This window comes from Hoplias malabaricus, chromosome 9, assembly GCF_029633855.1.
Source record: "Hoplias malabaricus isolate fHopMal1 chromosome 9, fHopMal1.hap1, whole genome shotgun sequence".
Lineage (NCBI taxonomy): Eukaryota > Metazoa > Chordata > Actinopteri > Characiformes > Erythrinidae > Hoplias > Hoplias malabaricus.
The window spans coordinates 12873343-12889669 of NC_089808.1; the positions used below are offsets into that span (position 1 = coordinate 12873343).

The window sequence follows — 16327 nt, forward strand, 5'->3', positions numbered from 1 at the left end:
CATCAGCTGATGAGAACAGACTATTATCAACCGACTCACCTATACCAGACTTTACATCATGTGTCATTGAGAATATCCTTCCAGTCTCTGGATACAGATCATGTTCACCTGAATCCGTGTGTTCAGAATTTACAGAATATGAATATTGTATTGGAGATTTATTCACTACTGAGCAGAGGCCTGAGTCACCAGATTCACTTGTGTTAGAAGTTGAAGACAGACCTCTTTCCCCAGACTCTCTCCCTGAATACAGGCCCATGTCACCTGAGTCTATGAGTCTGTTTCCAGAGATCAGAGGAGCTTCTCCAAATTCAGATAGTGATAGTAGACCATTGTCTCCAGATTCCCCAGTGCCACAGTACCCAATTTTATTGACTGAGTTGATGCCCATAATTGGACACAGATCATCTTCTCTTGAATCTCTAGCATCAGATACAGATTATGATTTTAACGTGTTCACAGATATAGCTTCTAGTCTTAGACTTTCGTCACCTGATTCAGTAGCATCAGCTGATGAGAACAGACTATTATCAACCGACTCACCTATACCAGACTTTACATCATGTGTCATTGAGAATATCCTTCCAGTCTCTGGATACAGATCATGTTCACCTGAATCCGTGTGTTCAGAATTTACAGAATATGAATATTGTATTGGAGATTTATTCACTACTGAACAGAGGCCTGAGTCACCAGATTCACTTGTGTTAGAAATTGAAAACAGACCTCTTTCCCCAGACTCTCTCCCTGAATACAGGCCCATGTCACCTGAGTCTATGAGTCTGTTTCCAGAGATCAGAGGAGCTTCTCCAAATTCAGATAGTGATAGTAGACCATTGTCTCCAGATTCCCCAGTGCCACAGTACCCAATTTTATTGACTGAGTTGATGCCCATAATTGGACACAGATCATCTTCTCTTGAATCTCTAGCATCAGATACAGATTATGATTTTAACGTGTTCACAGATATAGCTTCTAGTCTTAGACTTTCGTCACCTGATTCAGTAGCATCAGCTGATGAGAACAGACTATTATCAACCGACTCACCTATACCAGACTTTACATCATGTGTCATTGAGAATATCCTTCCAGTCTCTGGATACAGATCATGTTCACCTGAATCCGTGTGTTCAGAATTTACAGAATATGAATATTGTATTGGAGATTTATTCACTACTGAACAGAGGCCTGAGTCACCAGATTCACTTGTGTTAGAAATTGAAGACAGACCTCTTTCCCCAGACTCTCTCCCTGAATACAGGCCCATGTCACCTGAGTCTATGAGTCTATTTCCAGAGATCAGAGGAGCTTCTCCAAATTCAGATAGTGATAGTAGACCATTGTCTCCAGATTCCCCAGTGCCACAGTACTCAGAATTTTTGTTTGAGATAGTGCCAATAACTGGACACAGATCATCCTCTCTCGAGTCCCTGGCGTCAGATACAGATTATGAGGTAAATCTTCTCACAGAAGACATTTTATATCATACTCTGCCATCACCTGATTCAGTGGCCTCAGCAGATGAGTGTAGGCCATGTTCACCTGACTCTCCTGTTCCAGAATTCAGAACAACTTTCCCAGATATTTCATTGCCCGTTTCTGGATATAGATCATGTTCGCCTGAATCAGTGTGTTCAGAATTTACAGAATATGAATATTGTATTGGAGATTTATTCATTACTGAGCAGAGGCCTGAGTCACCAGATTCACTTGTGTTAGAAGTTGAAGACAGACCTCTTTCCCCAGACTCTCTCCCTGAATACAGGCCCATGTCACCTGAGTCTATGAGTCTGTTTCCAGAGATCAGAGGAGCTTCTCCAAATTCAGATAGTGATAGTAGACCATTGTCTCCAAATTCCCCAGTGCCACAGTACCCAATTATATTGACTGAGTTGGTGCCCATAATTGGACACAGATCATCTTCTCTTGAATCTCTAGCATCAGGTACAGATTATGATTTTAACGTGTTCACAGATATAGCTTCTAGTCTTAGACTTTCGTCACCTGATTCAGTAGCATCAGCTGATGAGAACAGACTATTATCAACCGACTCACCTATACCAGACTTTACATCATGTGTTACTGAGAATATCCTTCCAGTCTCTGGATACAGATCATGTTCACCTGAATCCGTGTGTTCAGAATTTACAGAATATGAATATTGTATTGGAGATTTATTCACTACTGAACAGAGGCCTGAGTCACCAGATTCACTTGTGTTAGAAATTGAAGACAGACCTCTTTCCCCAGACTCTCTCCCTGAATACAGGCCCATGTCACCTGAGTCTATGAGTCTATTTCCAGAGATCAGAGGATCTTCTCCAAATTCAGATAGTGATAGTAGACCATTGTCTCCAGATTCCCCAGTGCCACAGTACTCAGAATTTTTGTTTGAGATAGTGCCAATAACTGCACACAGATCATCCTCTCTCGAGTCCCTGGCATCAGATACAGATTATGAGGTAAATCTTCTCACAGAAGACATTTTATATCATACTCTGCCATCACCTGATTCAGTGGCCTCAGCAGATGAGAGTAGGCCATGTTCACCTGACTCTCCTGTTCCAGAATTCAGAACAACTTTCCCAGATGTTTCATTGCCCGTTTCTGGATATAGATCATGTTCGCCTGAATCAGTGTGTTCAGAATTTACAGAATATGAATATTGTATTGGAGATTCATTCATTACTGAGCAGAGGCCTGAGTCACCAGATTCACTTGTGTTAGAAGTTGAAGACAGACCTCTTTCCCCAGACTCTCTCCCTGAATACAGGCCTATGTCACCTGAGTCTATGAGTCTGTTTCCAGAGATCAGAGGAGCTTCTCCAAATTCAGATAGTGATAGTAGACCATTGTCTTCAGATTCCCCAGTGCCACAGTACCCAATTTTATTGACTGAGTTGGTGCCCATAATTGGACACAGATCATCTTCTCTTGAATCTCTAGCATCAGATACAGATTATGATTTTAACGTGTTCACAGATATAGCTTCTAGTCTTAGACTTTCGTCACCTGATTCAGAAGCATCAGCTGATGAGAACAGACTATTATCAACCGACTCACCTATACCAGACTTTACATCATGTGTCACTGAGAATATTCTTCCAGTCTCTGGATACAGATCATGTTCACCTGAATCCGTGTGTTCAGAAACTACAGAATATGAATATTGTATTGGAGATTTATTCATTATTGAGCAGAGGCCTGAGTCACCAGATTCACTTGTGTTAGAAGTTGAAGACAGACCTCTTTCCCCAGACTCTCTCCCTGAATACAGGTCCATGTCACCTGAGTCTATGAGTCTATTTCCAGAGATCAGAGGAGCTTCTCCAGATTCAGTTAGTGAGTGCAGACCACTGTCTCCAGATTCCCCAGTACCACAGTACCCAGTTTTATTGACTGAGTTGGTGCCCATAATTGGACACAGATCATCTTCTCTTGAATCTCTAGCATCAGATACAGATAATGATTTAAACGTATTCACAGATATATCTTCTAGTCTTAGACTTTCGTCACCTGACTCAATGGCGTCAGCTGACGAGAGCAGACCTTTATCACCTGACTCACCTATACCAGACTTTACATCATGTGTCACTGAGAATATTCTTCCAGTCTCTGGATACAGATCATGTTCACCTGAATCAGTGTGTTCAGAATCCATAGAATATGAGTGTTTTTCTGGTGAGTTGTTCAATGTTGAGCAAAGGCCAGTGTCACCTGATTCATTGAACTTGACAGATGATAGCAGACCATTATCTCCTGACTCACCTGTTCCAGATTTTAGGTCATGTTTCCATGAGAATATTCTTCCAGTCTCTGGATTCAGATCGTGTTCACCAGAATCAGTGTGTTCTGAATCTATAGAATATGAAGGTTTCCTCGGGGACTTGTTTGACACTGAGCAGAGGCCGCATTCACCTGATTCATTGGCATCAACTAATGGAAACAGGCCATTATCACCTGACTCACCTATTGCAGAATTTGCATTTTCTTTTCCTGACAATACACTTCCAGTCTCTGGATATAGATCATGTTCACCTGATTCAGTGTGTTCAGAATTTACAGAATATGAATGTTTTATTAGAGACTTGTTCAGTCTTGAACAGAGGCCATCATCGCCTGTTTCAGAGACCTCAGCAGATTATAGAAGACCATTATCTCCTGACTCTCCTATTCCTGAGTTTAGATGTTATCATGAGAATACACTTCCAGTCTCTGGATATAGATCATGTTCACCTGAATCAGTGTGTTCAGAATTTACAGAATATGAATATTGTATTGGAGATTTATTCACTATTGAGCAGAGGCCAGAGTCACCAGATTCATTTGTATCAGATAATGAAGACATACCTCATTCACCAGACTCTCTCCCTGAATACAGGCCCATGTCACCTGAGTCTTTGAGTTTATTTACAGAGATCAGAGGAGCTTCTCCAGATTCAGTTAGTGAGTGCAGACCACTGTCACCAGATTCTCCAGTACCACAGTACCCAGTTTTATTGACCACGTTAGTGCCCATAATTGGACACAGATCATCTTCTCTCGAATCTCTAGCATCAGATACAGATTATGATTTAAATATGTTCACAGATATAACTTCTAGTCTTAGACTTTCATCAGCTGAATCAGTGGCATCAGCAGATGAGAGCAGACCTTTATCACCTGACTCACCTATACCAGACTTTACATCATATGTCACTGAGAATATTCTTCCAGTCTGTGGATACAGATCATGTTCACCTGAATCAGTGTGTTCTCAATCTATAGAATATGAATATTGTTTGGGGGACTTGTTCAGCACTGAGCAGAGACCGTCTTCGCCTGATTCAGTGGCATCTGCTGATGAAAATAGGCCATTATCACCCGACTCACCTATTGCAGATTTTGCATTTTCTTTTCCTGACATTACATTTCCAGCTTCTGGATATAGATCATATTCACCCGAATCAATGTGTTCTGAATCCACTTTATATGAATCTTGCTTTGAAGACTTCTTCAGTGACGACCAGAGGCCAGACTCACCTGATTCCTTCATATCAGAAGATATCATTTCCCCAGACTCTATTTTGGAATATAAGCTAATATCACCTGAGTCTATGAGCTTATCTGATATTAGTGTGTCCACACCAGATTCTTTGACCTTAAGTAGACCATTGCCTCCAGAGTCACCAGTTCCACTGTACTCAGATTTGTTATTGGAATTAGTGCCTAGAATAGGACACAGATCATCGTCTCTTGAGTCTCTGGCATCAGATACTGATCATGGATCAAGTATTTTAACAGATGTAGTTTCTAGTCATAGGCCGTCTTCACCTGATTCATTGGCATCTGAAGATGAAAACAGACAATTATTCCTGGACTTGCCAATTGCAGAATCCATATTGGCTGCCCCTGAATGTTCTTTGCCAGTGTCTGGTTACAGGTCATGTTCACTTCAGTCTGCCACATCAGAGGAAGAGATAGATCTAGGCAATTTGGACTCACCTGAGGCCACGGAATCTGTTCATTTACACAAGGCTGTTTCGAAAGATTCACCAGCATTTATATATGAGCAGATCAAGCAAGATACAATAGCATCACTTGAGGACAGAGAGCAAATAGAGTCACAGACATTAATTATGAACATTAGACCAAGCATTGATTTACCAAATATACAACACCAGGGAGTACTGGAAAATTTGCCAAATCCTCTGCTCCAGGAGACTATTAGAATGGTTCCAGAGTACAAACTTGTGTACCAAGCTGTTACCTCAAATCTTAGGTCTAATATATTTGACCCCCAATACAAGGGAGAAACCTTCTTTCCTAAAACAGGTGTGTTTGTGTATGCAGGATGTAGACTGGAAATTGTCCAGACTGACAGAAAGAACAGGTCTGATGATGTCATTGATCAAAGTGAATATAAAGCACCTGATCCTGCTTTTGAGAAGTATGAATTGAGGCATTCTTCACCAGAGTCTATTTCATCTGTAAATGAATTCAGACCTCTCACACCTGATTCACCCATACCTGAGTATATGCCTGCAGTAACTAGTGTAACTTTTCTCTCTGAAATACGTCCTACTTCCCCAGAGTCTGTGTCTTCTCTGAATGCATTCAGGAGCCTTTCGCCTGACTCTCCCATACCTGCTTTCTTAGCACCTTCACCGGTTCCAGATATGCATGAAATTAAATTACCGCCATTACCACTAATACGTGAAAATAGTCTTACACCAATATCACCCATAAGCTTTGATTTACCAACATGTAATTTGACTTCAGTGCCGTTGGAGTACACAAACTTGAATCCCCTATCACCAGAATGGCCAGACACTAAGCAAAGGCCAGTATCACCTTATTCTGACATATCAGAATGTGATTCTAGATCATTATCCCCATACACAGTCACATTTGACTGTTTAGTTAGATGCCCATCCCCTGAAGCATTCAGATTAGAAAATGAATCCAACGTATGTACTACACCTGAGTCACTAATATGTGAAAGTGATATCCGCCCAGAATCTCCAGAGTCAGTAACATCTGAAACACAGAGCGAAGATTTAGTGGGAAAAACAAGTCCACATTTGTCAATGTTATTAGATAAAGTGGTAAAACAGGACAACATATCTTACTGTACACACAGCATTGCTGTGCTCAGTGCTGACTCTGTGTGTGAATCAGCCTACACAAAATCAGAACCCCAAGCAGAGTCTCAGAGGCCTTTCAATGAAGATGCAAATAATCACAACAAAACAGTACCCACCTGTCATGAACCAGAACAAGGAAAAAAGGAAATTGAAAGGCATTTAAGAAAAAAAGATGTGAAGAGATCATCTGCAGTTGAATATGGTGCAGACATTATAAGCCCCCAAGGAGATAGCAATGGAATTAAGATTGCTGAACAGGATTTGGAGTTTCAGAACAAAAAGGACCTTGAAGAAAATCTAGACTGTCATCAGACCAATGCAAGGGTAAGAGGTTTAGCATGTCTCTACAGTTCAGTTACGGTTTGTGCCACCCTAGAGGAATGCTACAATCTTTATAACCCGATGAAAGGAGAGTTGTGCCCTCCTGGATCTTCTAACACATTGATCTTGATTGAAGAGCCCTGGATCAGTGTGGGTTTGTGAATGCTAAATAACACTTCTTAATATCTACTGAGAAATGCATGGTTTGTTATAAAATCAGCTCCTACTGCCTTCTGTGTGATTTTGATGTCTTCTAAAAGTAGTGCAGTTAATCTCATGAGAAAACACAATGAAAACACTGGCTAATTCTATATCAATGTATGTTCTCTGAAGCAAATAGTGTAGCAAAGTATAGATTTAATTCATGCTCAACTCCAATTCCCTTTCAGGCTCTGCAAGACAAAGTTTCAGTGAAGGATATTCCATTCAAAGCACAAAATATAAAACAGTTAATGCTCAGTCAAGGAGAAGCAAATGTGACCACTTATAAAAATGTCTGTATCAGTGAAGATAGATCATCAAATGAAGACTGTGGTAAAGTGGCCATGTTAGAGAACAAGAGAAAATTAACAGTATCGTCTTTGAGCAGTGATTTCACAGAGTCCCTTGAGAGTGACCCAAAGTCTCTACCCACTATATCAGAGAAAGGCGCATTTCTTCGTTCTGAATTGGAAATTGTACCTCACCCATCTTTCAATCAATCACCTGAGGAGCCCATGTCATCCACTGTATTACATCAAACACACATAACTCCTTTTCAGTTCTTCAAGCAAGAGTCTCATAGAACAGTAACTCCTAATTTAAGCAGCTCTTCGTTCATTTTAAAATTTCATTATGCCCCTCCTGATTACAAAGAGGTGGTTTCCAAGTCTCCAGGCTTTGAGGTTTCACCCACTGATATGAGTCCCCTCTCACCTGTCTTCAGTGAATCATCCTCTGAACAAGCCCAATCTACAGATCCACCATTATCCACTGAAAAGGAACCTCCTGGAGCAACATACTTTCAACTTTCCCCTGACTTTCAGCATGTTCTTTCTGAATTTGAGAAAACATTAGCAGCACTCGATAGAGATAAGCCACGAATGCTTTTTGGTGAAATTTGTTCCACAAGGACAGATTTGGCTACTAGTTTCAAGGAAGATCCAAGTCCCAAGATTTCTGAACAATGCACAGAACCTAAGGGTGACTTTACCCTGGTGGATTTGGATCTGAAAGCCAAGCCTGGGCCGATACATTCAGATAGTTTAGAGTCTGATCCTGAGTTCTTTGATTGTCGACCGACATTTTCAGATGCATCGGAACCAGAGATCAGGCAAAAGAAATTCTTAGAAGTGCCTGGTGGCATATACCAGGTTGAAGAACCTCCATCTTTAGCAAGCACCCCAGATTATGATCATCTGACTGGTGCTCCCAAACTGAAAGAATACTCAAATGTAGAAAGAGATAACCTACGTCCCATTTCCTGGGGCAGCGAAGAATCTGATTTACCAATTATTCTTGAACCAGAGGACGAATATGTAGGTGTCCATGGTGAAGATGTAGCATACCCTTATGGGTATACAGATGAACACTCATTTGCTGAAGAGCTACCTCCAAGGGAGGGAGCCTTATATGATGATGATGAGGATGATGACGATGATTCTCTAGGAAGGGTAAGCCTTTAGCATGAGTGCTGCAATGGCTTGTGCTGCTTGTTTCCCAGATAGAATGCAGCAATTCCACAGCCCAAGCTAATACGCTGACCAGCACAAAAGTTGACTTTTTTATGTTTGTCTGCATGTTTAACCATATACCAGAGAGGTAGAACATTGGATGATTACATAAAACTAACATAAAACTACTCTGGTGACTTGGAGAGGCTGGACTTCTGGATGTGAATCCTTATCGCTTGTTTTCCCCCTTAAACAACCCAAAACTCGTTTGGTTAAGTCATGTCATGTCATGTCAGCAGTGCTGTTTCTTCACATAAATCTAACCTAAGCCATATTTTCATAACACTTGGCTTGTTCTGAAATAGCCTGTTTTGCTATAGACAAGCCAATTGTTATGAGACCAAGTGGATATGTAAATAATCAATAAATAAATAAAATACAGAAACTTTAGTGGTGCATTGGCTGTGCATGGTTTGTTATGCAAAAATTCAATTATTTGCCTTTAGTATATTCTATACCAATAATAAATTTTCAACTCTCAGGAAATAGCAGAAGAGCTAGGCTTGCTGTCTGATAGTTCAGAGGAGGAGGTGTTGACCACCCGAGTGGTACGACGCAGAGTTATAATCCAGGTATTTAGAGGTGCATGTGGTAAATATATACATATATAAATATATCCCTGTTTTTTGTCCATATCTAACAGTGTGGGAATTCAATTAAACATACTTTTTTTGTTTGTTTGGGGGGTTTGATGAATGTATACAATAAACAGCCACTGCTCGTAGAAAATCCTCATCATTAGAGGATCTGGTAGGAAACACTTGGTTTTCACCGGGTTGATGTTGTGAAAGATTTTATTAATGCCTTATTTCAAGCACATTATGTGTTTTTTGTGTTTTATTAGGTGGCAGAACATTTCCAGTATCTGAGTACTGCATATTTTGCCCTCTGTGTATTTATTATTGATTGTGTACTGTACAGTATAAGCTGACACTTGTTTTTTGCTTTGGTCTAGGGAGATGACATCCCTGAGATTTCCCCCCAGTCAGTGACAGAGGAACAATACACAGATGAGGATGGAAACATAGTGGTTAAAAAGGTAATCAAGCAGTTCTCTCTTTTGTGGAGCAATAGTACTTGATACTGTCGCAGTTTACTCAGTGAATATGCAGAAATCTAGTCGAATCCTTTCTTAGATCCACATTGTGTAGTCTTTCCTGCACAACCCCAGTTGAACTAATTGTTCAGATTTTTAAGAACTTTGGTACTCTTACTATCTTTCACTTCAAAATCTTCAACAGGTGTCAGTTCACTATGGTTAAGAGCGGTGTACCTGCACAACAGTGGCGGATGCTGGTCTTTCAAGGAGGGGAAGCTCAATTTCGGCCTACACCATAAAATGTGTTGGTTTATTTATACGTAAATTCTACCCTCCGTTCCTTTTCAAGAAAATGATTTGTGACCCTGTCGTACCAACAAGGCGTCTTTTCCAGGGACTTGACTAGTGTCCTCTCAATGGCCAGCAGAGCTAGGCTGCTTAAACGGCCTTGGCCCATGTGAAGTGTGTCCGCCTGTGAGTGCTTTGTGACGGTGGAGGGGCTCAGCAGCACCCGCTGGTCAGAAAGTGCAATAGAAGTCAGAAAGAGTGATAGAAGTCAGTCTCCAAACACAAGCAGCTCCAAAATAACCCACCAGAAATAGAAGCTCGATTTGTCGCTAGTCATTTTTAACAAAGAAAATGCCGCTAAGAGGTTTAAGAAAGTCTTCGGTTCAACTCAGAACAGAATGAAAATGTAATCCTCCCACGGATCTTTACACCAAAGGATCTGTAATTCACTCATTTCGCTGTCAATCAAAAAGGGATTCAGCCTCAGACAGATCATCCAATCATCATGAAGAAGCTGAGTGTCCAGGCCAGACGAGGCCAGCCCACTGCCCCATAGACCCCCAGAGACGCTGAGCGTCCGATGGGCGGGACAAAGTCCAGCATTTATCCAATGACTCGTTTCGTTTTGCTGCACTTCGCTGCTTCGCTATTGAACTCTAAAGCACTGCGGGAATGATTGAGAGGAAAGCCGGGTCTTTACCAAAGTTGAGTGTGTTGTAGTGCATATTTATTCAATGACATGTACACACAACAGTATATATTTGATCACTTATTTTTTTACATTTTAGGGGAAGCTGAGCTTCCCTTGCAGTCTTAGAGCAATCGCCTATGCTGTACAAGCTGGTTGAATTCTAAATGTAGACAATTGGTCATATTTAAATTAGCTTTTCTTCTGTTACTCATTCTCATTTATTTCATGTCTGAGGGGGGAGGAAATAAAAAACATATCCCAAGTCTGTAATCCAACAGAGGGCAGTGTAAGACATTTATGTAATGCCGTGTAAGGCTTGCATTTAATGTCCTTAGTGAAACTCTTTAGAAAAGAAAAATTAGGTACAGTGCAAACTTTGCCAACAAAACATCAAATGACATGGTGTCGGACATCAGTGCTGTTCAGTGTGGATAAGAACAAACAAAGACAACGGAATCAACTTGAACAGAACTTCACCACTACTACTTTTGCATATGTCCATAACTTGGCACTGTTCCAAAAGCCTAGCGCTCACCTTGACTCAGAGCATGTTGACAGATGTAATTTTTCTTTGCCTGGTGATATCCATCAATTAAGGTGTCAAACGTGACTGAAATGTCCATCCCAATCCCAAGTGTTCTGTCAGCCGTACTCCATGTTCAAAATGAACGTGATTTCAATTGGATGAAAGCCTTTTACATGCAGCCAGCTGAAGTTCACGTACATTGTTGCATGTCCCTATTTTCTTAAGTTTTGTTTGATCTATCAGTCACTGACAGCAATATTTCCATGTTTCAAAACTACTGCCAACATTAGGATGCTGGGGTGTCTTTCTGAATGTTGGGTCAGTGTGCTCTGGCCTTTATAGTGACACTATTGTATTTTTTCATGTCCACACAGATCACAAGGAAAATTATCCGTAAGTATGTGTCAGCAGATGGAGTGGAGCGAGAGGAAGTGATGATGGAGGGAGGTCAGCAAGAAGCTATAACAGTAGACGAGGCAGATGGTTTCTCGAAAGTGGTGAAGAGGACAGTAGTGAGGAGCGGGGGAGATCAGACCGAGGTGGGTGTTTTTAATACCCCATTTTCTTTCATTTGCAAAAAGCACATGGTCTGCCACAGAAAATAAAAGTAAATGAATACATTTCAGGTGACCTTTTCAGAGGCCCTACCTGTTGGTGGGGCAGCAGCTTCAGAGTTTGAAGTAGAGCCCGTCCAAGGTCGGAAAGTCAGCAAGGTCATCAAAACAATGGTAGTTCAGGGTGAGCGGATGGAAAAACTATCTGGCGACCCCTTGTTGTCGGCAGATCTTCCTTCAGCAAAAGATGACTTTGAAAAGGTTTGTTATTGAAGTTTGTGAGAATGAGACTCTGAATCTTAACTCATGACTGATGTGGCAACATTATTTAACAATGGTTCATTTTAGTCTAAATGATTATTTATAGGTTCTTTCCTTCATACATGTTCTGTGATGTCTAGGCTTTGGGTTATGCAGGGGGATTTGAGAAAGTGCACTTGCCTCATTTAGTGGAGAAAGAGATGGTGAAGGAGGATGGATCAGTGATCAGAAGGTCTGGCTTATGGCTTGAATTTGTATGTGTGGGATCACAGCTTAGTATTTTAATTTAAGAAAAATTACTGTTGATGACCTAACCTTTAACATACAGCTTTAACACCTTATAAGCATGCTGAAGAATTAATACAGGAAATACTTTTGTATTAACCCAGATGCTGTATTTTCATGGTTTTATTTTTTTTTCTGAGTCTCAATGGCTAAAAGATATCACTACTCAATTAAATTCTTTAAAAACATTGCATGAATTTTATCATAAGTACAAAACAACTTGATGTGAATGGTTCTCCGCAGCTAAACATTAACAGTGATACTACTAAGAATGACAATGCGTAATCTGTTAAAACTACATGAGTTCAGCATGCATACGTTTGTGTGTGTGTAAACTGATCTCACAAAGGTGTTTGGAGAGGTGTCTCATCACTAATAACATACCCAGTGAAGAAATATGAATGATTTCAGTCATTTCAGAGCTGAAGGAAGAGTTAATGAATGCTGTCAGATGCAGTTGTTACTGCAGTAGCTTTATTCTGACTCACCTTGTCTGTGATAATTCTTCTGTAGGACTTGCATGAGAAAGACACGCACTCAGAAGAAGATGGTGGTGAAGGACGGCCAGAGCAAACACACACATCTGGAGCGACTGGAGGACACTCCGGAAGCTCTGCGACCTGATGCCCTTCAGCAGCATCTTCACCAACTGCTCCAGCGCTATTGCACTCCAGAAGTGACAGAAGAACTGGAAACGGGGGCAGGGGCAGAGGACGAGGAAAAGGGGGAAGAAGAGCGGGACACAAATGACAAATTTTCTACTGCATAGTCATTATCAAGTTTCGGTTTCTTTGAGCTGTTGATCCAAAAAACCTGGTACAATATCAGATTGTGACCTAAGCTCTTTTTTTGTTTGTCAGTTATTATCTCCGATAGTCGTCCTCCCAACACCCCAGGTTTTCATTGTTTATTTATACATTTTTCTACATTTTCCCTTTTTTTGTGACCAAAGACAGCTTTGCTTTTCTCTAGTTGACAAATCTGGATTTGTTGTTTTATCATATTTTGGCTACTGTGGTAGAAAATCTAAATTGTGAACAAAACCTCTTGGATATTAACCTTTTTTCCCCCCACAGCCCTCGCTGTAAGAGAGTTTAAACTAAGGGGACACATGTAAATATTAGACAAAATGTATCCACTTGGAATGGAAAAGGGAGGGAAACTCTGCAGCATATAACTGCACTGTCTGCGTCCCTGCTGTACAACTGCACCAATGCACTACTGCAATTAAACATGTTTCAATGCTTGAGATTCTGTCCAGAGGCTTTGAATAAATCTTAGTGGGGCATGTTTATTGCATACCACAGATGCAGGTTTAAGCAGACAGTATTGAGATGATGTAAAAATGGAACAAATGTCATTGTGTAGTTCTCCATGATACCAGAAAGAGCTTGAATTATTTGTATTGAGTTTGTGTGAACCAGTCACAGGCCACCCTCACAGTGGTCAGAATGCTAGAATTGACATGCCTGCCTTTTAACATGCATTTAGAAAGTCATATTGAATGAAAGCTTAGCTAATTTCATCCCAACTCATGCTCTTTGTTTTGGATTTTGTTGGTCCTTCGCATATTTTCATGTAAGGCCACAACAGCTTTTGCACGGTGGACATGGTCTGCCCTATCTATGTACAGTGTGTGTGTGTGTGTGTGTGTGTGTGTGTGTGTGTGTATGTGTATGTGTGCATTTCTTCACTATGTTAACCTCCAACCACAACAATGCTACCCCTTTGTCTGCATATATGAAAGTAGCCGTCATTACTGTTACGTTCTTAATTTAATCCACATATTTCTTTGTGCTGACCTTCACCGTTATTTAAAGGATGGATGTTATTCTTCATTAACTCCCTGAAAGACTCTTTGTGCTTGTGAGCTTGATTTTAATTCCTTCTTTCCATAGTTTAGTGACACATTTACAAAATCAATATTGAGGGTTTAGGAGCACTGTGATCACTGCTCACCGGATTGTATGGAGAAGGAACGAGAATGTGGTTTTGGTTTTATTTCTGATGTTGCAAATTGTGTAAAATAAAGAAAGTGGTAACGTCACACTAATGCCATTTTCTTAAGTATTTTATATTTCTTAATGATTTTCTCATTGAGCCACAAGTTAAGTTTAATAGAGATAAATTAAACCTAAAACTAGAATACAAACTAGTTCTAGTCTTGGTGCCTCATGGACACTGAATTGTCTCATACGTCTGGCTTGGTCTTAAGGAATAAGCCTTGTCCTGAACTACACAGCAGTCTGAACGGTTTACTAATCCCTAATCCCACACTGGGAAATGGACCAGGTTAATTAAGACAAATCAACATTCATTAATCCTAATATAATAATATGAAAGTAATTGACTTTTTAAGAAGCACCATGTGCCTAAAATGTTTGAGTGCTTCAAATGATATAAGGAATAGTGTTTTGCCCTAAAACACAAAGTTTAATCTTTTCATGTTTAAAATTGCCTTGAAACAGATATAAGCATCACAGCAATTTACCTTTGAAACTGGATGATGTACAATCTACTGGATTCAGAGCTTTAAATATCACTACAGCCTACATGACCAGTGTCACTTGCATGAAATAATTAAGCAAATCATAAAAAGAGCTGCATACTTACGTTAATTAAATTTAACAAGATATGAGCCTTCGAATAAAAAAATCTACCTGTAGATACCTCTAAAGTTAATGAGCAAACGCTGTAGTAGCAAAAGTAATGTTTTATATTTGCAGTGGTCTTTTAACGCTGGTGGCTCTGATGTAGAAAATGTAAGAAAAATACTAATAGAATTAATGATGAAAAATATAACCCCCACCCCCCACCCCCCTTATTTATTTATTAAGGGAGGCATCAGAATTAGAATTGCTATTTTTTTTCACTTGTTCTTGCCCATGGAGAATGTATGTTTGCGTGTGTTTGTGAACTTCTTGGTGGTTTTTCATATCACAATTATCAAGTTACTTTTATAATGAACAAGTAGCATGCGCACTGTAAAGCTGGTTTTAAATTTTTTTTTATGCTTCAGGAAAAAATATATACCCCGTAATACTGGTGTAATTCAGGAATTCACAATCACAGCTGGTGATTATGATTTTCTGACCAGTTACTAAAGAGTAAGACAAACATGGATATTGTTCAGAAATGCTCTCTTGTAATCAAACACAAAATTGAGGCAATTAAAAAAATAATAATAATAAATATGCATTTTGTTTCCATGTTGGTGACAACTATATATATTAGACCATCTATGGAGGCATGCATTAATGACCAAATGAATAAATGATACATATATAGCAGCTGCAGTGTGTATATGACATAATAAATTCAAAATGTAGTTACTGTTCTGATTATGGAGTTTTCTTATGTGCCTAAAAATGTTTGTATCTTTTAAACTATTGCTGGAGATGTAAAATCAGATTCTTTTTGTTGAACTGGTAACAAGTTTCCACCAAAACATACCAGCAATTGGGATCTTATTTCATGTCAACAGATATGATTAAAGGTTTAATGGCTGTAATGATATGCTAATCCAAGACTCAAAACAAATGACACTCACAAGCCCCTGATTTAGTTAGGTATTCACTTGGTGTGATATAAACATTCAATCATATACTATCTACAATGAAATGACTAACTATATGATATGAGGGGAAAATGTGTCCTTGTATAGTTTTTTTAACTAGTACCTAAACTTTTTAGAAAAAAAAAATCAAAGAACTATTAGTATCGTATTACGGAGCCCTGGAGGGGACATGGGTAAAAAAAAAGTAATTCGAGTGAACGATTTACAATTCATTCACACGTTTTAGCTAATTCAGGTGAACGAATTAGTTATTCATGCGCACGTTTTAGTTCATTCGAATGAACAAATTCGTTATTTGCGCGCAGTTTTATTTGAATTCAATGTAATTTGGCTACCCTGAAACTGTCTTGCAGGTTTTGATGTGATTCTTCTGTAATAATGGATAGAGATGAGCTCATTAGGTTTTATTTTCATTTCGATAGGCGCTATGAGGACATTGTAAGTTCG

The 16327-nt window shown here is 39.7% G+C and overlaps 1 protein-coding gene across 12 annotated transcripts in view; it reads left to right on the forward strand.

Annotated features, from left to right (window-relative positions):
- ank2b (ankyrin 2b, neuronal) overlaps positions 1-15659 on the forward strand; it is a 134737-nt gene extending 119078 nt beyond the window's left edge. For 9 of the 12 annotated variants that reach the window (XM_066680547.1, XM_066680544.1, XM_066680554.1 and 6 more), the window contains 5 exons: positions 9615-9698; positions 11578-11742; positions 11830-12018; positions 12159-12250; positions 12817-15659. In XM_066680547.1, the coding sequence (XP_066536644.1) occupies positions 9615-9698; positions 11578-11742; positions 11830-12018; positions 12159-12250; positions 12817-13072 (786 nt within the window). In that variant the 3' untranslated portion in view covers positions 13073-15659. The remainder of the gene's footprint in view (positions 1-9614; positions 9699-11577; positions 11743-11829; positions 12019-12158; positions 12251-12816) is intronic. The other 3 variants (XM_066680556.1, XM_066680552.1, XM_066680553.1) reach the window with 3 other exon arrangements.
- The last annotated feature ends 668 nt before the right edge of the window (positions 15660-16327 follow it).